We start from the raw sequence: 22242 nt of genomic DNA on the forward strand, positions 1-22242 counted from the left end.
GGTTACTCTTTTATAAAACGTTAAGGTTTGGTTTCAGACTGCATGTCTGTGGCACCTGATTGGAATGAATGAAATGGAAGTTTCTCCATAGTGCAATATGTATAAACAATGAATGGAAAGGATCCGCTAAGCGGACGGAACCGCACTCCCCAAACAGAGTTGTGCAACGAACAGGCACAGCTCTAGGATGCACGTGTAGGTGCTACGCCGGTTTTGTGATTAATGTGGTTGCTGCTCCACCTGCAGACCTAGAGTCTGAAACCAGTAAGACAATTTAATGACAAAAAGAGAACAACGCAGGATCGAATGGGCGCCACCAGTTGGTTTGAAAAGGAGTGGAGGCAATTGTAAAATAATAAAAGGTCATTCCACGTACAACGCATTTCAAAGTCGTTCTGACCTATTCATCAGGTATTAGGCATCGGATTGGTCACTGCCATGAGGTCACAGCCATCTTTAATTGCAAACCTTCTGTGTTTCTTCAAACCAGTATATTAGGAAGTGTACAGCTAAATGTGGACCTAGTGTCTCCAATATGCAGGTGTACCCAGGGTGCAATTAAGTGCCCTATTGCCTAAATGGGACAAAGGACAGATTTGTGACATTAAAGAGGACCGGACGCCACTCCTGACATTTATAGAAAAAAGATGTGGTTATTGAAAACCATACCTAAACATACCCAAATTTGCAATATAATATAGCACGGTGCCATTCCTGATAAAGAATATTGAAAAAGAAAAAGAAAAAAATGATCCAGGAATATAACTAGGCACTCTTGGGTTGGATAAAATTTAACAAAATATTTTATTCATAAATCCAGATAATACCGGCAGTATAAGTTTAAACTCCTGACATGTCTATTTTAGTATATACTTCCATGAAATAATTCCAGCACATATTTTCTAAGCGTTTTGCATTGTGCCGTTATGCTGTTAATTCTACTAGAAATTGATTAATAAATTGACAACTGGGTGTTACCAATCCCCTTTTCAATGAGGCGTGTTCCTACAGTCTTACTCTGCCAGTACTGATTGGACGTTGTCAGTCTGTTTAGTGACGCGCCCCCAACTAGTAACACCCATTTATGAATTTATTCATACATTTCTATGAGGAATAACAGGAATGTCACAACATAGAGTCCTAAGTAAATTTGCTCCAGAATAGTTTTTTCATAAGGGATACAATTACTTACAAAAACAGACATGTCCGAAGAGGTGACAGATCTTCTTTAAACATGCGACTCTACCTGCCGGCAACGTTTGTTATAGAGCAGTGTGTGCTGAGCCGATTTAACACTCGGGGACGATGTGTCCTGCAGGGAGATCCCGATTTTTATTTTTATCTTTTTTATTTTTTTCCCAGCTACTGCATATTTTCTACACTGTGGCACCAAGCGGCTGTTATTTTCAGGAGACAAATATTTCCAGGTTTAGATCCATTTCAGTCATCTACTAATTATCTCTCCCTACATAGTTGTCAGTAATCAGATGCACACGTCATGTGACAACTAAGCTCCACCCAGGGTGGGGAAAACTAAGAAATGTCATTTAGAGCAATGCATCATGGGGCCGAAGTGAAATAAAAAATGTATACGTCTTTATATACGGCATGTTAAAGCCCAATATTAACTGGTAGCCTACAGGGGCACATCCGTGTAAGTTGATATGACTAGAAGATTTCTCTACGAGTTTGATTCATCTATTATCAGTCCACACCTTGTGAATCTCTATTTAATGCCACATTGGTATCGTACAAGCTTGTTTATTTACTTGGTTAGGTTTTGTAGAAGTTGATGGCCACTGGAATAATAAAGACGTCCACACTCTAGACATTATCCCGTTCTTTAAATATCTGAGATTTCCACTGAACAATTTTCTGTAAATTTCTTACGGCCTCTTAGGAAGGAAACCAGCTTATTGCAGAGAAGCCTGAAACTGAAGCCATCGTGAAGGAGAAAATGACAACCTTGAATAAGATGTGGGAAGAACTTGAATCCACTACACAGACGAAGGCCCAGAGACTTTTTGATGCCAACAAAGCTGAACTTTTTACCCAGAGCTGTGCGGATTTGGACAAGTGGCTCCATGGTTTGAAGAGTCAGATTCAGTCTGACGATTATGGAAAGGATCTAACCAGTGTTAATATCCTCTTGAAGAAACAGCAGGTGAGTGAGGGCCTAATGGTGACTCTTAAAAAAACAACAACAATAACTCCGTAAAGTAAGCGTTGTTCCTATAAAGGTTTTTGTTCCTTTCTTTTTAGAGATAACTTTGTTATAGGCATCGGTGGGGGTCCTAGCTAATGGAACCCTCGCTGATGTTCATTTTTGACTTGCCTTGATGGCATCAGAATTATTATTTATTTATTTTTTTTACAGAAACTTTCCTTTTTAAAGGGGGTTTCCTGCAAAACACATGTATTCCTTATCCACTGGATATGGGATACATGTGTGATCGGCGGGTGTTCGACCGATGGGTACCCCAGCAATGAGGAGAACAGGGGACCGAAATTCCCCCGAAGTGCTCCATGAGAATGGTGCACATGCTTTACAAGCACTCCATTCATTTCTATGGGACTTCGGTCCCCCGTCCTCTTCCTCACTGTAACTCCTGTGGATAGGGGTTACATGTGTCTTCGTGAGGAAAACCCTTTAAGGTACCATGTTTTGCCGTCATATATTCGGGGCAGTAGCTGATCTAAAAATTATTTTGATCACTGAGATGGAGCACTGAACCATTCAGACTTTAGGATGTCCATATTAATGTTTTTAAAATGGTTTCTTCAGTTACCTACAAGGTGTAAGCTTCTTCCTGCCCTCTGTCTTTTTGCTGAGTATCGGCTTTCTCTCCTAGAAATCTTTTTTTACTATGAGCTCTCTTTACTACATGGGGTTGTCTAATAAAAACAATCCCAGTCTTTATTCCTATTGGGGCATTTGGACATAGAGCGTGGTGGCTGGACGAAAATCCCCCTGGCAATGTCAGCTGGTTTGACGGTGGTCCCAGGGACAGGGCACATTGCAGTCCGCTACTCCCCAGCGGCTTTGTTTTTTTCTTTGTAGAAAAGCGGATGTCTTGGTTAGATATAGACCTACTATTAACTCCCAACTTCGACATAAACATGCATGTTCGTCTCAGCAGAATCTGTATGTTTTAGCACTGGGAATAGTGGCTGCAGGCTTCTATGGTGCCGCTTATTAAAAAGCATTAGGATAGAATTGAAATCCATCCTGCGAGATGGTGTTCAGGCAGTCCCATAGACGTTAGATTGTCAATAGAGCCTGTGAAAATTGGTTCAATTTTGTCAAGGAAAATCTGTTCATGTTCAATGGTTTCCTTCTTAATTTAAAAATATATATATTTGTAAAATTTAGATTTTGTTTTACAAAATAATGCTGAGATTTTTTACGCTAGAATTCCTTAGGGTATCAGAATGGATAACGGCAGAGACCATACAGTACAGCCATATAGATCCTGACCAATAAAGCTTATGGGCTAGGGTTAGCAGCGCACTAGTTTTGTCAGCAGGGGCTCCAAGGACATCCAGTACATTAGAAACCAAAGTTCTGAACGAGCGAACTCGCTGGTGTATGCAATATATGAAGTCCCGTCTCCCGCCTGAGGAGACTTTGTAAGAGTTCACATTACACAGCCATGCAGGAGTCAGGGAAGTGATTGAATGCAGTAATTGTGTCTGGTTGGGTGACCTTTTCTTCATCTAAAACAGAACATCCTCTGTGCTCTCTTTAATTGAAGGAAGATGGGGAGGGAGCTGATTCTCTCATGTCGTGTTTTTTTTTGTGTGTGCTTTGCTTTTTATTGTTCCAAAACTTCCATAATTTATAAAAGTTGTTATTGGGCAGGTAATATCTAAGAATTTTGCCCCCCAAAATATATTAAAAGGGTGTTCTCGTCGTGAACATTTGTGACAGACCAGCTCTGGGACCCACACCTATCTCCAGAACCGGGATCAACCGACCCCTGTCCTGCCTAGTGAGGCGGCCGCCGTATCCAGGCAGCGAATCATTGCTGTAGTGACCACTCATTCATTCCTATGGAATAGAACCACTGGGACCTGCGTCTTTCAGACATTTATGGCATATCCCGTGCATATGCCATAAGTGTTTTACGTTGGGAATCCCCTTTTATTTTTTTATATATTTTTATGTGCACTGTTTTGTTTTTCTTTTGTATGAGGAATGAGATTCCATCTCCGTTCAAATTGCTTCTGAATTGCAATGTTGAAATATGGTCTGAGAATAGCAAAGCGCCATAGACACGTTCTGCAGGGCGCTGGGGCAGATTAGAACACACAGCTCAGATTCCATGCTACGTTTTTTTACATGCTTTGCGAAATCCTTTTCAGAGGCTCAATGATAGATCTGTACAAAGCCCCAAGAGTGAGTAAAGTGACTTTATACATTAGTTTATAAGCTGTTTATAGGAGCCAAAAAGCCCAGAACAAAGGAGGGAATGTGTAAACAGCTCGGAGCTCCTACACAGCCCCTTCCCGCCGCAGACTCTGAACAGCTTCTGTATGCACATTTATTGTTATGGCGGAATGTGATCTTTGAAATGTCAGATATTAAAAGGATTTGAGACACTAAGAGACTACTGTATACTGGAAACAGGGAATTAGCACAGATTTTATTTCAACCTCTCCCCCTTTATGACCCGGTTTCCCTGGGCACAATTTTATATTTAGCTCAGGCATGAGACCGATTCGTCTAGCACCGATCGGATTATAAAGCCCCCCCCCCCCCCCCCGGAACAAAAGCTCAATGATATATTGATAACTTCTGTAGAAATCAATAGACCAGTTCACTGAATACACAGTATGGATGTACCCTGGTAAAACAGAGGCTTTTCTGCAGGACCCTCTCATAGCTCCATGATGCTGATGACTATTCTACATTGCATCTTTATCAGAGATATGTGGTAGGTCATTCGTAGCAAATTTCTATTAACACCAGCACTACTGATTTGGAGTGGAATATAAAGGTGCAAGTAGAAAATAAAATAACAAACATCAACTTGACCTGAATCCCATATTCAGTGGGTTAGTGGCAGTATGGAAAAGACAGGCTTGTAAATTATAGAATAGCAGACGCACGTGCTGAGTATTCGTGAGCTGTGACTGGCTCCACCCAATGGCCGCTGATTGGCAGCTTTCTCCCCATGCACAGTATGGGGAGAAAGCTGTCAATCAGCGGAAAGTGGGCGGGGCTCGCTTTAGTTCATGAATATCAAAAATCATGGAAGTCCTCGATATTCATGAGCTGCGTCTAGCTCCGCCCACTCGCCACTGGTTGGCAGCTTTCTCCCAATGCACAGTATGGGAAGCAGCTCCATTCATTGTCCTCGCTGAGGGGGTGCAGTAAGGAAAAACAGGAGGTTCGGGACCCCCGTTCTCGTGATAGGTGGTTTTGTTTTGGTGGGGCCCACAGTGGACAGACATTTATTACCTATCCTGTGGATAGGTGATAATTGTTTATTCTGGGAATACAGTTTTAAGTACTTGGCAAGCCTTGTTTTCTGTTTTAGTTCAGGTTAAGATTTCTTTGTCTCTGTTTGGGTAATTTTCCATCTTGCCAATATGGGCAGTAAAAACGAGCGCTGATCAACGAGACTGCTCGTTGATCGGCGCTCGTTTATTCTTTTCACAAGGAGCTATGATCCGTAATGTATGGGTAGTGGCGATGGTTACTACGATCGCTCGTTCCCTTGCCTTTCCATCATGTTGACAGCACATTTCCCTGTTTACACAGGGAGATGTTCTGCCGTTAACGATATTTTGTGCTGCATAAACGATACGATCAGCTGTTGAACGAGAAAACGATAGTTTATCGGCTGATTGTCGCCTTGTTTAAACAGGGCAATGATCGGGAAAGAGCATTCATATGAATGCTCGTTTGCCTGATTGTTGGCCCATGTAAAAGGGCATCTAGTGGGTGGCCCTAAATTTATATAGTGTGTGTGTCAATAAAAGGATACATTAAATCTTGGAACTAATCTAGAAATGGGAAGATTAAATTTTTTTTATATATTTTTTTTTAACACTCTCACCTCTAAATCCTTTTTGTCATTTTTTTTTTTTTTTGGGTAGATGCTAGAAAATCAGATGGATGTCCGTAAGAAGGAGGTGGAAGAGCTTCAGAGCCAATCAGAAGCCCTCAGCCAGGAGGGAAAGAGCACTGATGAAGTGGACAGCCAACGCATCGTAGTGGAGCAGAGATTTGGAGAGCTGCTCGCACCTTTAAATGAGAGGAAAAAGTATCTCATGGCCTCTAAAGAGATCCATCAGTTTAATCGGGATGTGGAGGATGAGATTGTAAGTAACTGGAAACTTTTATAGACTGTACTGTCTCGCATTATGCAATCAAGATGTCCGAACACTGTATTCAAGATGGTTTTTGCCTCTAAATTCTGGTGCTCATTTTTGTGTCATTGAGTATTTCTTTTCCTTAGAGAAGTAACTTGGTTTACTCTATTTTCAGTTATGGGTTGAAGAGAGAATGAATATTGCAACATCTACTGACCACGGACACAACCTCCAGACTGTACAGCTACTAATAAAGAAAAATCAGGTCTGTATGCTCACGTCTGGTTTTATTTTGTTGTGGTTACTGAAGTCAACTACCAAAAAGCGTTATTTATACCAGTGTAATGCCAGTCCAGTGTCACTTGTGAAAAGTGCAGGATATTTGGAAGCTTTAACAATATTTAATTTTAGATTTCAAAATATGTTACCAGTACAACGACATAATACAATATGTGTGAGTGTATTATCCAATATATGTGAATGTATAGAATCCTTGATTGAGTGTTGACCCAGTCTGGTCGCAACGTGGAGTCAAGAAGAAAATGTTTTCCCTTTTAGAGCAGATTGTCTCATGCATTTTTTTTTGTTTTTGTTTTTTTTTTTTGGTTTACAATGTTCTAAGATTTTACCCCTCTACCTTCATCCTCCTCCACTCTTCTTGCTGGACTTGATGGACATATGTAATTTGTTTTTTTTTAACAATACGAACTATGTAATACCACTCCGGTCAACTCCAGTGTTCTTCCTGGCACCCCTGGATAGTGGAAGCTGGTAAAATTATAAAAATAAAGAGTATAAAATAGAATTGTTCTCTACTTTTCTGGATCTAGTGTACTGTGCCAGATTCTAACCTCCAAGTCCTAATAACCATAAGTGCAGTATGTCTTCCTCTTCTCTTGATGCCTCATAGCTCAATGGGGATAAAAATTACAAACCACACCACTGTATACAGAGGCAGTCAAGGGATGACCCTGTCTGAAGAGTTAATCCCAAGAAATTGTAGTTTTCAGCAATCCTGCTGTGGAATGTGATTCACGTAATTTCCTTCCTTGCCGAAATAGCAGCTACACCCTAATTTAAACAATAGTAAGCGTGTTATAGGAGGGGAGCGGATTTTGTTATCTATCTTTTCATTATATAGATGTGTAAAACGTTTTGTGATGAGGTTTTTTTTCTGAGATTTAATTTTTTAAGTTTTTATGATTTCGCAAAAAGATAATTTTACTTGAGGAACAAACATCCAGATTAGGCTCGCTTCACACTGGCGGTTTTGTTTGATAAGGGATCCATGATCCTGTTATGATGGGTTTGCATGTTTTGTACTAGATACTATAGTGCAATAGACTACGGCTAACCTATTAAAAAAAAATTGTTCAATTAATTGGTTTCCTACAAAATTGGCTATAGCGTGAGTGTCTGATATAGGGGAATTAGATTGTAAACCCTATTGTGGACTGCTGTGAATGTTGACAGTCTCTGTATAGCGCTATGGAATATGTTGGAGCTTTATAAACTACCTGAAAGAAGTGTGAATAGAGGCATTATTGCACCTATTTGTTTTTGTATTAAGTGGTAGCCTTTTGAAATGTAAAGAATCACACTCCTCATATTATCTCTATTGATATGATTCTTTAATAGGGACTTGAGAATCTTAGTCATTTTGTCATGCCTCAAGAATGTGACATTTGTGATGAGTTTATTTGGTGACTTATGACAGGGTTTAACATGTCGGTTATGCATATTTTAAACAGACTCTTCAGAAGGAGATCCAAGGTCACCAGTATCGCTATGATGATATCTTTCAAAGGAGCGATAAGATTTTGGAAGATGCCAACCTTAATGCAGAGCCAATCAACCAACGGCTTGCTGATCTTCAGACTTTATGGAACCAACTGATTGAAGAAACCGAGAAGAGACACAAGCGGCTGGAAGAGTCGCACAAAGCTCAGCAATACTACTTTGATGCTGCTGAGGCAGAGGCCTGGATGAGCGAGCAAGAGCTTTATATGATGTCTGAAGAGAAAGCAAAGGTGATGAAGATTATATCTTACTTTATAGGGTGCATTGTTGTAATGTTTAGTGGTACTTAAAGGGAAACACCAGTAAAACAGAAAAAAAAAGTTCCCTCGGAATTCTTCAATAGGGGGTGGTCTTCAGGTATTTTTGTGAAACTTTTAGTTTGTGTTCATACAGATATAAAACGAACCATAACCGTATAAAACATGAAAAGCACAGCATTAGAAGTTTATGTGGAAAAAAAACACCTCACTTTACACTACCATACTATAAGCATGTATATGCTTATACAGATATGTAGAAACATATGACAAGCCATGTCTACAATATGTAACTACACATGTAATTTAGACTGCAGGTTTGGTCATACAAATTTTGTTTCTCAAAATTGGTACAGTCACATGGAACAGTTTTACTGTAGCAATTATTTTATCGCTGATAGCCGCAATATGCATTGGTTTTTGATGATCCGCTGAAGTCTCCGATCAGGAAAAAAATTTTAAAACCCGCTATGCTGTTATATACAATACACACTGTAATAAAAATGAAAACAAGTTAACCTGATACACCCCTGGGCAGTGTCATGGGCTTCGATTCAGAAAAAAAATCTTTGTTTGAGCTTCACTTTAGAGCAGGGGTCTCAAGCACGCGGCCCGCGGGCTGCATGTGGCCCCTGGGGCTGTCATCTGCGCCCCGTGGGACACAGAGCCGCTGGTATCGGCTCTGCTCCGAGACTGTGGAATTCCCTGACATCGCTGTCCACATATGAACAGCGATGTCTAGGGCTTCCCCAGAGCCGGAGTCCAGCGCAGAGCGCTAGTATATGCTCTGCTCCGGGACTCGGTGGAATTCCCTGACATCGCTGTCCATATATGGACAGTGTGTCGGGCTTCCCCAGAGCGGAGTCCTGGGCAGAGCGCTAGTATAGGCTCTGCTCCGGGACTCTGTGGAATTCCCTGACATCACTGTCCATATATGGACAGTGTGTCAGGGTCTTCTCCAGAGCGGAGACCCGGGCAGAGCGCTAGTATCGGCTCTGCTCCGGGACTCTGGAATTCCCTGACATCGCTGTCCATGTATGGACACTGTGTCAGGGGCTTCCCCAGGGCAGAGTCCTGGGCAGAGCGCTAGTATAGGCTCTGCTCCGGGACTCTGTGGAATTCCCTGACATCACTGTCCATATATGGACAGTGTGTCAGGGTCTTCCCCAGAGCGGAGACCTGGGCAGAGCGCTAGTATCGGCTCTGCTCCGGGACTCTGTGGAATTCCCTGACATCGGTGTCCATGTTTGGACGCACGATGTCTGGGGCTTCCCCAGAGCCGGAGTCCCGGGCAGAGCGCTAGTATAGGCTCTGCTCTGGGGAAGCCTCTGACATCGCTGTCCATACATCGACAATGATGTCATCGGCTTCCCCAGAGCAGGAGTCCCAGTGATGTCAGGAGCACAGCTGGAGTCCCAGGAAGAGCCTACTAGCGCTCTCGGCCCGGGACTCCAGCTCTGGGGTTGCCCCTGACATCTCTGTCCATATATGCATCCGCAGAGGGCACTGCGGCATCATCCACAGAGGGCACTGCGGCACTATCTAAAAAGGGGCTGCCCAATCTTGACGTGTCTGCCAAACGCTGCTAACTGAGCCGCCGGACTGCATTTGGCGACACTTAAACTGGAAAACTGGATTGTTGAAATAAGCACGTGGAGAAATATCTCATTTTAAAACTAGCGCTATTATTATAGTAATGTAATGTAGTATTATTATTATAGTAAAGTAGTATTATTATAGTAATGTAATGTAGTATTATTATTATAATGTGGTATTGTTGTAGTAGTTCAAATAAGTAATTGATTAACAATAATTTTGTGTTGTATCAAGTTTGAAAGTAATGCGGCACGTCAACTTCCCATTTTTTCTATATGTGGCCCACCTACCCGGCCGAGTTTGAGACCCCTGCTTTAGAGCATTGCAGCCACATTGTTGTGAAAATCAACTTTCCCATTCCCATGCATATCAAGTTCCTGCTGACCCCGGACATTTACTTGCAGGATGAGCAGAGTGCGGTGTCGATGCTGAAGAAGCACCAAATACTGGAGCAGGCAGTGGAGGATTATGCAGAGACTGTGCACCAGCTTTCCAAGACGAGCAGGGCTTTGGTGGCAGATGGACATCCCGAAAGGTTCGCAGTCATTCTTTTATGTGTGTTCTGATAGGGACTCAGAATTATTTACAATGTTGCTGACTGAGGATTGTGTGGTCAGTGAAAAATGCTTGTACTAATTCTTGTAAATCTAAACCTGTAGTATTTGTAGAGAAAATGCTTATACTTCACTGTGGTTAACATAACATTATCTCACGTTCGTTTCCCCCATGTTATATTTTGGATACAGTGAGCGCATCAGCATGCGCCAGTCGCAAGTCGATAAACTTTATGCAGGTCTGAAAGATTTGTCTGAAGAGAGGAGAGGAAAACTGGATGAACGACACCGGCTGTTCCAGCTCAACCGTGAAGTTGATGATCTGGAGCAATGGATTGCAGAGAGGGAAGTTGTGGCAGGTTCCCATGAACTGGGTCAAGACTATGAACATGTTACAGTAAGTAATCAATAGAAATGTATACAGTCCTCCATGCACAACCTTGTTGATGAGGTCATATCTTACATCTGGTCACATCAGAAATTTAAGTATTGTTGTGAATTAAGCTGCTCCATCACATCTTGCCTCAATAGCGCTCATTCTGATCATTCAAAATCAGAAAAAAACCGGAAGTGACAACCTGAGTCCCGACAGCTCCTCATCACAGGTATCACACTAAAGGCCCATTTACACGGACGAACAATCATAGCCTTGCGTAAACAGGGCAGCGATCAGCTGACAAACAAGCAAATGCTCGTTCATCGGCTGCTCGAATTTTCTATCCGGCCTGAAAAATGGTCGTTTGTAGACATCACATCTGACCATGTAAACAAAGTATGTTCAGCCGAGCCGATGCAATTGTTTGGGGGCGATTGTTCGTATTGACGATCATTCGTTCCCATACATTCCATTCTATTCTGCTTAAATGGAGGAAACAATCCCCGATCATCATGCTGTATTGTTCAACCGCACTACCAGGCAGAAAATCTACCCATGTAAAAGGGCCTTGAGACTTACATTATGTCAGTACTAGAATAGATTATCCTGCAAAAGCATAGTTCAGGGAGACCTTGATCACAATGTGTAAGAATACGCTGATTTCTATCTTCGTAGGGTCGTGTAAAACACACATAAGAATGTGCCAGCATGTTTTCCATGGTGTATCGGAGTGTGCAATATTGTAAATGGCTCCTTTTTTATATTGCATTTGCTTGATATGTAAATTATTTTGAATGCATTGCAGGTTTCTCGGTGTACAGGTTTGTTAATATGATCTTGTATTAGACTGTTCAGTTCAAGGGGTATTATGATTTCAGTAAAAAAAAACATTTATTGGACAATGCAAAGTTATACAATTTTCTAAAGTACTTTCTGTATGAATTTCTCATGGTTTTCAAGATCTCTGCTTTCTGTCATTCTATAGGAACCTTCATTATTACTTCCAGGGGATGAGAATCTGTCGGTCTAGTACACAGATGTACAGTACAGTCCTCAGACCTGTGTCTTGTAACAAACAGATCAGCTGTGTGTCCATCACACAGCCAGGACAGATTTTTTTTTCCCCACTAGTAGTAAACAATGACGTTCCTATTGAATGACCGCAAGCAGGGATAATGAAAACCGTGAGGAATGGATACAGAGTATATTTGCTTTACTTTTTACTATACAATGAAGTAGCTTTATTTCCTGAAACTGGAAGTTAAAATGTGAGAACTTGCCCAAAAAAATTTCATATTGCTAGTGCATCAGCAAATTTGTGCTTCATATTGATAAATGTTTAACACATTACAGAGATTCTGTACTTGTAAAAGGATGGAATTAAAGGGGTTATCCATGGACCAAAAATTGCATTGCAGTAATATATTTATGTGAAGATAACTTACTAATATATTTTAATTCTATGCTAAATGGTGTAGTTCAAACCTCATGAATTATTCAGGAAGTGCTGGAGCTCTTCTAAAAGTGGATGTCGCTCCGGCACGCCCCCACGTGACTTGAGCTCTTGCTTCATGTGCTGTTCGTGAACATGATTGCAAGGGGCTGTCACATTGTCTATTGCTTGAGTCCCGAGCAGAGCATCAGCTAGCGCTTTGCTCGGGACTCCAGCACTTCTCCTGACGTTCATATTTGGAAAATTCAGGGGTTTCCTATCGCTGGAGTCCCCAAGCAGAGGATCAGCTGATGCTCTGCCTGGGGACTCCACAACTTCTGCCCACGTCACTGTCGCTGTCCATATATGGACAATGACGTCGGCAGCAGTACTGGAGTCCCGGAGCAGAGCATTAATTAAAGTATATTAGTAAGTTACTTAGTTTCACATAAATATATTATTGCAATGCAATTTTTGGTCCCCGGATAACCCCTTTAATACCATTTTATAATCCGGTTTGCTCCATCCTTCTTACGGTCAGTTCACACAGAGGAATATTGCAGGCGAATCCCGCAGCAAAATTCCGCCTCCCATTCATTTCAATGGGAGACAAACGCCTCTTTTTCCCGCTAGCTGATTATTTCATCTAGCGGGAAAAATAAGGGTTCCGCTCGATCTTCAGACTTATTCCGCCCAAACCTTCCAATGGGAGGGAGGAATCTTCTGGCCGTTGGCAGGAATAGTTCAGCGGTGGATTTTGCAACTGTACCCGCCACGCAATATACACCTCGTGAGCCCTTAGATGTTGCCTATTTGTTATTCTCCCTTTCACGTATGCAGCGCAATGTCTACATATTTTGATTTCTCTTGTTATTAATTTGCATTTTTATTGTAATTTATGTTTAAACTAATTCTGACCATTTTTTTTCTATTTCATTTTGCAGATGTTACAGGAAAGGTTCAGGGAGTTTGCACGTGATACTGGCCACATTGGGCAGGAAAGAGTGGATACTGTAAATCACATGGCAGACGACCTTATTAATTCAGGACATTCTGATGCTGCTACTATAGCAGAATGGAAGGATGGTCTCAATGAGGCCTGGGCAGACCTCCTTGAATTGATTGATACTAGAACACAGATACTGGCTGCCTCATACGAACTGCATAAATTCTATCATGATGCTAAAGAGATCTTTGGTCGAATACAAGATAAGCATAAGAAGCTTCCGGAGGAGCTTGGGAGGGATCAGAACACAGTAGAAACACTACAGAGAATGCACACAACCTTTGAACATGACATCCAGGCCTTGGGCACACAGGTATGGTTTCTTGGAACACCATTTGGCTAAACTATTATAAACATTATGCGATCTCAGTTGACTATGAATTTCCCAGACACATCAGGGCAGATTTACTAATGCTGTCTAATCGGTAGACAGCGTACACTTATAGCCATATTTATCACAGTGGTGTTCGCTGTATGATAAATCTGGTGCATCTTTAGACTCTTCTATCTAGCGCTGAACCACCAAGGAGCTGGTTTATTGTGCGACAGATATTTGCGCCAGAAAATGTCTAAAATAAATGGCCAAATCGTATTGCAAACTAGAATAAGCCAAAATCACGCCCAGTTTCTACAAATATGAACTTTCGTGTCGATCACGGCGCAAAACTTCCTGGTGCACACAAATTGCATACAATTAATGTGCGCCAAACAAATAGGCGCACAACTAGACCAAACCGAGGTGCAACAAGCAAATTAAATCTGCCCATTAGATATCAGTTTGAGGAATTTTAAAGATTTTCATTATTCATTTGATGGAAATAACCATAAAAAAAAAATGAAGTTACGTGATTCCGTCTCCGTTTATTTCTAAAGCTAAATTCAGATCTCGAAGATTCCCTGTTGTTGGCGAGAAGTGCTATGTGGGAGTTAGGCCCCATGGGCGCGGCAATTTACGGGAACACAGCCCGTAAAACACGAAGAGACGGACATGCTCTGTAATTCCCGGCACAGTTTTACGGCACGGACAACCATCCATAGCGAAACAGAGAGGTGTCCGTGGCGAAAAGACCTGAATGGATCCGTAAAACCGTGGACCGTAATTATGGTCCGCGGTTTTACGGTCGTGTGCATGGGGCCTTACTCAGTGCTTAGTTTGCATTAATTACAATTACAGGCAATCGGACAGCCCCTATAGGAGACCTCTGCCTATACCATATACTGGAGCTAGGTGGCCGCCTTCCTGAAGAACAAAGATCGTTCACTGAAATGCTTAAAGTGGCTGTCTCCAAGATAATCCATTTTTAACCGTTTAGCAACCACTCCAGTGAATTATATTTTTGCTGCTTTTGATTGCGGCATCTAAGGGGTTAAATGGCTGGGATTGGCGTTATCTTCCATCCTGGCCGTTGCAGCAGGAGCCCTACTGTCAGTCATAGCCGGGCTCACGCGATCAGAATATACGTACATGTACGGCATTAAGCGCTAAGTAGCCCCTTCAGATGCATTAAGGGGTTACACTGAAGCTGGCCAAGCGATCACCTGATGGGTTTAAATTCTGATGCTATGGTTTATTATCCATTCCCCCTGCAGCAGTTATTGTATTGCATGCAGGGGTTTTGGTATTACATGTCGGCCATTCTAAACAGGGACGCGCCGGGGTCACTCAGAGCCGCTCTTTGTTAGCTAGAGCTGTGAGCAGCTAATAGATTGGAGCAAAAACAGACAAAAATTATATTTTAAGAACATCATTTTGGTGGCATCCTAATCTCGGAGCTCTACCCAGCTCAATAGCTGATGGCCTATAGGACTTTCTGAAATCTGAAACAACATTCTGAATAAATCTCAATTCATTTAAATTCATTTTTGTATAAAATGTGTTGTCTGATTTAAAGTGATCTAAATATCTGAGCTGTGTCTAAGGGGTTTGAGCGCTCTATAATTTGGGAATTCCTAGGAGGTCCTCTCTGAGATTTCAGAAGTATTGTGCATTTCTCCTTTAATATTTGGTTTGGTTTTTATAATCGGCGTTTAAAAATAATGGTTTTCTGGCAAGTGCTATTTTATTTTTTGGGAGTAATTGATGTCATTCTGGTTACAAATGTATTAAACGTTTTGCCTGATCTATTTATGTGAGTTTCTGTAAATATGTGAATGGTTTATACTGAGGTTGTTCCTTTAACTTTCAGGTGAGGCAACTGCAAGAAGATGCAACACGACTGCAGGCTGCCTATGCAGGAGATAAAGCTGATGATATACAGAAGAGAGAGACTGAGGTTCTGGAATCCTGGAGGACATTGCTGGATGCATGTGAGGGACGGCGGCTCAGATTGGTGGATACAGGTGATAAATTCCGCTTCTTCAGCATGGTTCGTGACCTCATGCTCTGGATGGAAGATGTCATCCGCCAGATTGAAGCCCAAGAGAAGCCAAGGTACTAATTTCCTACCAATATTCTACTAGTGGGTTAACATAGCTACAGTATATTATCATTCTTATCACCTCTTGATTGCCATAGTCCCAGGCCTTAGAAAGTTAGGGCTATATCCATAGAGGGCTATTGCTAACATTAAACCTGTACTTGTCATATCACTAGTTCAGTGGTACATTGAAATACAACAGCCACTATTTTGCACCATCATGATTCATTGTATCGCCTGACTGTCATTACAGGGATGTTTCTTCAGTAGAACTACTAATGAATAATCACCAAGGCATTAAAGCAGAGATTGATGCCAGGAACGACAGCTTTACTACATGCATCGAGCTTGGCAAGTCTCTGTTGGCAAGAAAGCACTATGCTTCAGAAGAGGTAAGGCACCAGAATAATTTATAGCTGCGCTGCATTGCAGATCTGCATGTACTTGGTTGCAGCAAAGACCAACTCTCCTATCAAAACAAGGTCTTGGCTGGCGTCCTCGCTGTGCTAAGCACTTTGCAGTGTAATGTGACTTCAGAGGCATAAAACTGCTAATATGTCATTCCATCTTCTAGTGCTGAGGATGTGAGGTTGTGTTGTATCTAGTCAACAAAGATAAATAACCCATAAGAAGAAAAATGATGGGGGCTGAATATACACTCACACACACTCTCTCACGCACACTCTCTCACGCACACTCTCTCACGCACACTCTCTCACGCACACTCTCTCACGCACACTCTCTCACGCACACTCTCTCACGCACACTCTCTCACGCACACTCTCTCACGCACACTCTCTCACGCACACTCTCTCACGCACACTCTCTCACGCACACTCTCTCACGCACTCTCTCTCACGCACTCTCTCTCACGCACTCTCTCTCACGCACTCTCTCTCACGCACTCTCTCTCACGCACTCTCTCTCACGCACTCTCTCTCACGCACTCTCTCTCACGCACTCTCTCTCACGCACTCTCTCTCACGCACTCTCTCTCACGCACTCTCTCTCACGCACTCTCTCTCACGCACTCTCTCTCACGCACTCTCTCTCACGCACTCTCTCTCACGCACTCTCTCTCACGCACTCTCTCTCACGCACTCTCTCTCACGCACTCTCTCTCACGCACTCTCTCTCACGCACTCTCTCTCACGCACTCTCTCTCACGCACTCTCTCTCACGCACTCTCTCTCACGCACTCTCTCTCACGCACTCTCTCTCACGCACTCTCTCTCACGCACTCTCTCTCACGCACTCTCTCTCACGCTCTCTCTCTCTCACGCTCTCTCTCTCACGCGCTCTCTCTCTCACGCGCTCTCTCTCTCACGCGCTCTCTCTCTCACGCGCTCTCTCTCTCACGCGCTCTCTCTCTCACGCGCTCTCTCTCTCACGCGCTCTCTCTCTCACGCGCTCTCTCTCTCACGCGCTCTCTCTCTCACGCGCTCTCTCTCACGCTCTCTCTCACACGCTCTCTCTCACACGCTCTCTCTCACACGCTCTCTCTCACACGCTCTCTCTCACACGCTCTCTCTCTCACACGCTCTCTCTCACACGCTCTCTCTCACACGCTCTCTCTCTCACACGCTCTCTCTCTCACACGCTCTCTCTCTCACACGCTCTCTCTCTCACACGCTCTCTCTCTCACACGCTCTCTCTCTCACACGCTCTCTCTCTCACACGCTCTCTCTCTCACACACACTACTGGCAGCCATAACCAGCTAGCAGTGTCTGCCATCCTGCGACTGTTGCTTACATAGTGAAATGTCACCGGTTTCCTTCCTCCCCTTTTATAATACTGCAGTCACATTGATCATTGTGGAGTCACATTGATCGTCCTTGGTTAGTGAAGGACACATGGGACCTTTTGATTTGTTTCCTCTACGTTGAGTGATTTGTTATGTGGATGTCTTATTAAATCCAGATAAAAGAAAAGTTACTGCAACTCACTGAGAAGAGGAAAGACATGATTGACAAGTGGGAGGACCGGTGGGAATGGCTAAGACTCAGTAAGTTCATGTTTTATATCGTTCGTTCAGTAAAATGACGTTTCCACCCCACATCTACTATTGCCATATGTCTGTTCTTAGAAATCCCTTTCATTCTGTGTTTGAATGTTTGCTCAGGATGTTCAATGTTGATCATGTCTGTCTTATAATTTGCGCTCAGTTTTGGAGGTGTACCAGTTTTCCCGAGATGCCAGTGTTGCAGAGGCCTGGTTATTGGGACAGGAGCCATACCTGTCAAGTCGTGAAATAGGCCAGAGCGTAGATGAAGTGGAAAAACTAATCAAACGGCATGAAGCATTCGAGAAATCTGCAGCTACTTGGGATGAAAGGTTTTCAGCCTTGGAAAGACTTACTACGGTATTTACATCTCATTTGTTCTTTTGCATTTAGGATTGCAGAGCAATACTGGAGTACGCCACTCTGATCATAGATCACTTTAGCTCTTGGGTACATTAGCACTGAGCTAACACATAGTGGCTCAGTCCTTTTTTTTTTTTTTTTTTTTTTATCAGTCTTTTCTTTATACCTTACCTTCCTTTTGGTTCCACTTCTGACTTTGGCTCAAAAAACTGCATTAAAAGAGTGTGTTTTCCTGGCCTCAAGCTTATGTTAAATTTAAGTAATCCAAACTGCAAGCATAAAAATGGCTGCCTATCTTTGGTTCATTATATCTGTGCAAGTTGGTTTTAATCCTTCCTCATTTATCTTTTAGTTGGAACTGTTGGAAGTTCGTCGACTGCAGGAAGAAGAGGAGAGGAAGAGGCAGCCCCCCACTCCCGAGCTGAGCCCTAAGGTTTCAGAAGAAGGGGAGTCACCACAACAATGGTAAGACTTGTGTACCCGGATCACTATATGAGATGTTTTGTTCTGGTTTCTTTGCGGTCTACTGACTACTTTCTGTTTATTTGTAGGGATGGAACAAAAGAAGGAGAACAAATTTCCCAAAACGGATTGCCATCTGACCAAGATTCACCACGGGTTAGTTACCGCTCCCAAAACTACCAAAGCTACAAAAACTTGATTAGCCGAAGAACAGCCAATGACAGGCAGCGGTCCGGACTGTAAACACCCCGTCCCAAAAAAAAAGCAATCTATATTAACGCTGGTATTTCATCCCAAACCCACTGAGATGTATTGTTAATAACATTTCCTATAGACTTCTTGTTTATTTGACTTGACTAATAGAAGGTACTAGGTGACATATATATATTTTGTATGCATTTTTCTTGAAATCATAGCTAAAGCTTGCTAGCGCTACAGAAGATAATATAGTGGTCTCATCACTCATTTCAGATTTAAGCTTTGGGGTGTTCTCATTCTGTGAGAGATGTATCTATGCGGGGGAGCGGAGATAGAAAGCTGAGGGATTATATACTGCATCATGTCGGTCTATGCCAGTATCTACTGATCTGGTGAATTTTGAATGCATTTTTACTGTTTTTTTGTTGTTCATTGCAAAATTCAAAATTGAGACAGGAAATATACTTGAGCAGAATTTAGTGTAGCAAATTTAACTGCTTATTTAAAACTTATGTCGCTCATTGTTGGTATATTCGTGTTAGTGCTAGAGAGCTCCTAAAGGAGTCATCTGACTGCGGGCTTAATATCCCTTTTATTTTGCTCCTCTTCGACTAGCTGGATTTGTCAGTCTCTTGAATAGAGACTACTGTCAGTTACAGAAGGATGTAACTATGTGGAGATTTAATATCCACATTTTGAATTTCTCCATCTTCTCTACTATTATTACATCATTGAGTTGGGTTTAAAGAGGCTCTGTCACCAGATTATAAGAGCCCTATCTCCTACATAATCTGATCGGCGCTGTAATGTAGATAACAGTAGTGGTTTTTATTTTGAAAAACGATAATTTTTTAGCAAGTTATGAGCAATTTTAGATTTATGCTAATTAGTTTCTTAATGACCAACTGGGTGTGTTTTTACTGAGCGTATGAGGCTGACCAATCAGTGACCAGTCCGTGTCATACACTTCTCATTGTTCCAGCCCATTGTTAGTGTGATTGTGCAGTGAAAGAAGCTGGGCTGTAACAATGGGACGTGTATGACGCTGATTGGTCAGCGTCATACACTCCTCTGTACAACGCCCAGTTGGTAAAAAGTAAAAACAACGCCCAGTTGGTCATTAAGAAACAAATTAGCATAAATCTAAAATTGCTCATAACTTGCTCAAAAATGATCGTTTTTCAAAATAAAAACCACTGCTATCTACATTACAGCGCCGATCACATTATGTAGGAGATAGGGCACTTATAATCTGGTGGCAGAGCCGCTTTAAGCAGTTGTATAATACTTCAATTGGACTAACTCCAAGGGTGGACTTTAAAGTTTTAATTGTTACAGGCTTTATGGCATTCATAAATATTTGATTATTTTGCCTTTATGTTACTATATCAATATTTAAAGTGTAGCTAAAAGTTTGACAAACTTCTGACATGTCAGTGACATGTCAGAAGTTTGGATTGGTGAGGGTCCGAGCACTGAAACCCCCACCAATCGCTAGAACAAAGCAGCTGAAGCGCTTGTGTGAGTGCTCAGCCACTTCGTGAATGTTCGGCTTTTTCCGGAAATAAATGTATCGCAGTACGGACTTAATAGAAAGTCTATGAGCCCGTCCTCCAATACATCAGCTTTCCGGAAAAAGCCAAACCGACACGAAACAGCTGAGCACTCACACAAGCGCTTCAGCTGCTTTGTTTTAGCGATTGGTGAGGGTCTCCGTGCTCAGACCCCCACCGATCAAACCTTCTGACATGTCACTATGATGTCAGAAGTTTGTCAAATGTTTAGCTAAAAACCAAAAGCTCCAAATTTGGATTATTTGTATCATTCACGTACTTAGTTTTTCACCACTGATATGTAAGGTACCGCAGCAGAAAGTGTAATGTTGCTGGTGTTCAGTAGATGGCAGTGATGGGACATGTCACTTGTTTTTGTTATCTGAATTGCAGGGTTTTTATTGAATCCTAATAAGGGTGCAGTCACACACCGCAGATTTTGTTGCAGAAATTTCTGCGACTGAAAATCATTCCCATACTTCCCATACATCTGAATGTGGTTGATTCTGCAGCAGTTGTATAGATTTCTGCAAGTTCCATTCAGATGAATGGAACTGATTTTCCGTTGCTGTAATTTCTGCAACAAAATCTGACGCCGGTGACTGCACTTATAGCTCTGTAACCGTAAAGTTGTACTGAGCCGTAATACGGCATCCATAGAAGTATATGGGGCTGTACTGTACCTCCAGTATGGCTTCAATTTCTTACAAAGGGCATAAAGAGCTTTTTCTTGATGGATTCCAACCCAAAAAATATTTTGGTGTGCTCCATCAAAGGCTGAATTACGGAGGTAGTCTCTTTTGGAAGCATCTGTTTCTAGGGGGAAATATCTCCAGAATACGTCCCATATAGCGGAAAAGTGCTTATGGCTCTGTAGTACAGAGCCGCAGGGGCCACTGTGCGCCTTTGTATAGACTCCATGCACACAGATCTGTTACACGAGGCCTTCCTTGAGGTTTGAAGGAGAAAATGTGTTACATGTACCACTGAATGAAGACAGGTGAATGTTGCACTTTAGTACATATCGTTCACCAGTTACAACCACATGGTCATCATAGGTAATGCTAGATTTATATAAGGTCTAAATGAAGTGTCTGCAATGTGGATTTTGTGCTAATTTTCTGTTGTATACAAAAACTGCAAATGAGATTTCGTAAATCTGTAAGGACCACCGGAGCAAACCTGTTACTCTATGTAATGAACTAGAAAAGCCAGAGGTTGTTTTCCCTTCTTGTAGGATGAAAGTTGACGTGTGACCTGCAGCTTTTAAGAATATTATACTCTTCAAATCCAAAATGCAGCCGCTAAATTTTTTTATACTTTGTTTTTTAATCACCAACATCAGGATTGCGATCACATAACAAATGTATTTCATCAGTCATTTCTTCTTTTCACCGTGCATGTCTTTTTTTTTTATTCCTTTTTTGTCAGGAAAACAACAAGTAGCTTCTGATTCTGTTCATATTTTACATTTCATTCTTTACGTTCTTCCTCCTAGAGTCTCTCTACCTTTTTGTTAAACCCAAATATTGTAATTTTTGCTGATTGAATAAATAGATAATTTTATAAATGACTACATAAATGTATGTTAAAGAGGTGGTCCAGGATTCGGAAAAGGGTCTGCTCCCCCCCAGAAACAGTGCTACTATTTAACAGGGGCTGTGTCAATACCATTCACTAAGGTTAACCTGCAATATCTGACACCGCCACGGAAGAAAGGGGGCGCTGTTTTTAAAAAAACAGACCTTTCTTTCTAATCTTAGACCACCCCTTTAAGGCACACCTGTTACCTACACGCAGCGAGGGCAGCCATGTTGTAGGCTGATGAGATCTAGAGACATTTCCGAAGCTCAGTGTTTTTCTGAAGCCTCTGAATTATCTTGTATATAATCGTATGCTCTTTC

General features: G+C 42.1%; 1 protein-coding gene across 1 annotated transcript in view; it reads left to right on the forward strand.

Moving 5' to 3' along the window:
• SPTBN1 (spectrin beta, non-erythrocytic 1) overlaps positions 1-22242 on the forward strand; it is a 161727-nt gene that overhangs the window by 129541 nt on the left and 9944 nt on the right. Inside the window, exons 20-32 of the mRNA XM_075863017.1 lie at positions 1901-2164; positions 6106-6330; positions 6497-6586; positions 8073-8351; positions 10379-10509; positions 10721-10925; positions 13281-13655; positions 15529-15773; positions 16013-16151; positions 17681-17765; positions 17926-18122; positions 18478-18590; positions 18677-18743. Of these exons, the coding sequence (XP_075719132.1) occupies positions 1901-2164; positions 6106-6330; positions 6497-6586; positions 8073-8351; positions 10379-10509; positions 10721-10925; positions 13281-13655; positions 15529-15773; positions 16013-16151; positions 17681-17765; positions 17926-18122; positions 18478-18590; positions 18677-18743 (2415 nt within the window). The remainder of the gene's footprint in view (positions 1-1900; positions 2165-6105; positions 6331-6496; positions 6587-8072; positions 8352-10378; positions 10510-10720; positions 10926-13280; positions 13656-15528; positions 15774-16012; positions 16152-17680; positions 17766-17925; positions 18123-18477; positions 18591-18676; positions 18744-22242) is intronic.

This window comes from Rhinoderma darwinii, chromosome 4, assembly GCF_050947455.1.
Source record: "Rhinoderma darwinii isolate aRhiDar2 chromosome 4, aRhiDar2.hap1, whole genome shotgun sequence".
In the NCBI taxonomy this organism is placed as follows: Eukaryota; Metazoa; Chordata; class Amphibia; order Anura; family Rhinodermatidae; genus Rhinoderma; species Rhinoderma darwinii.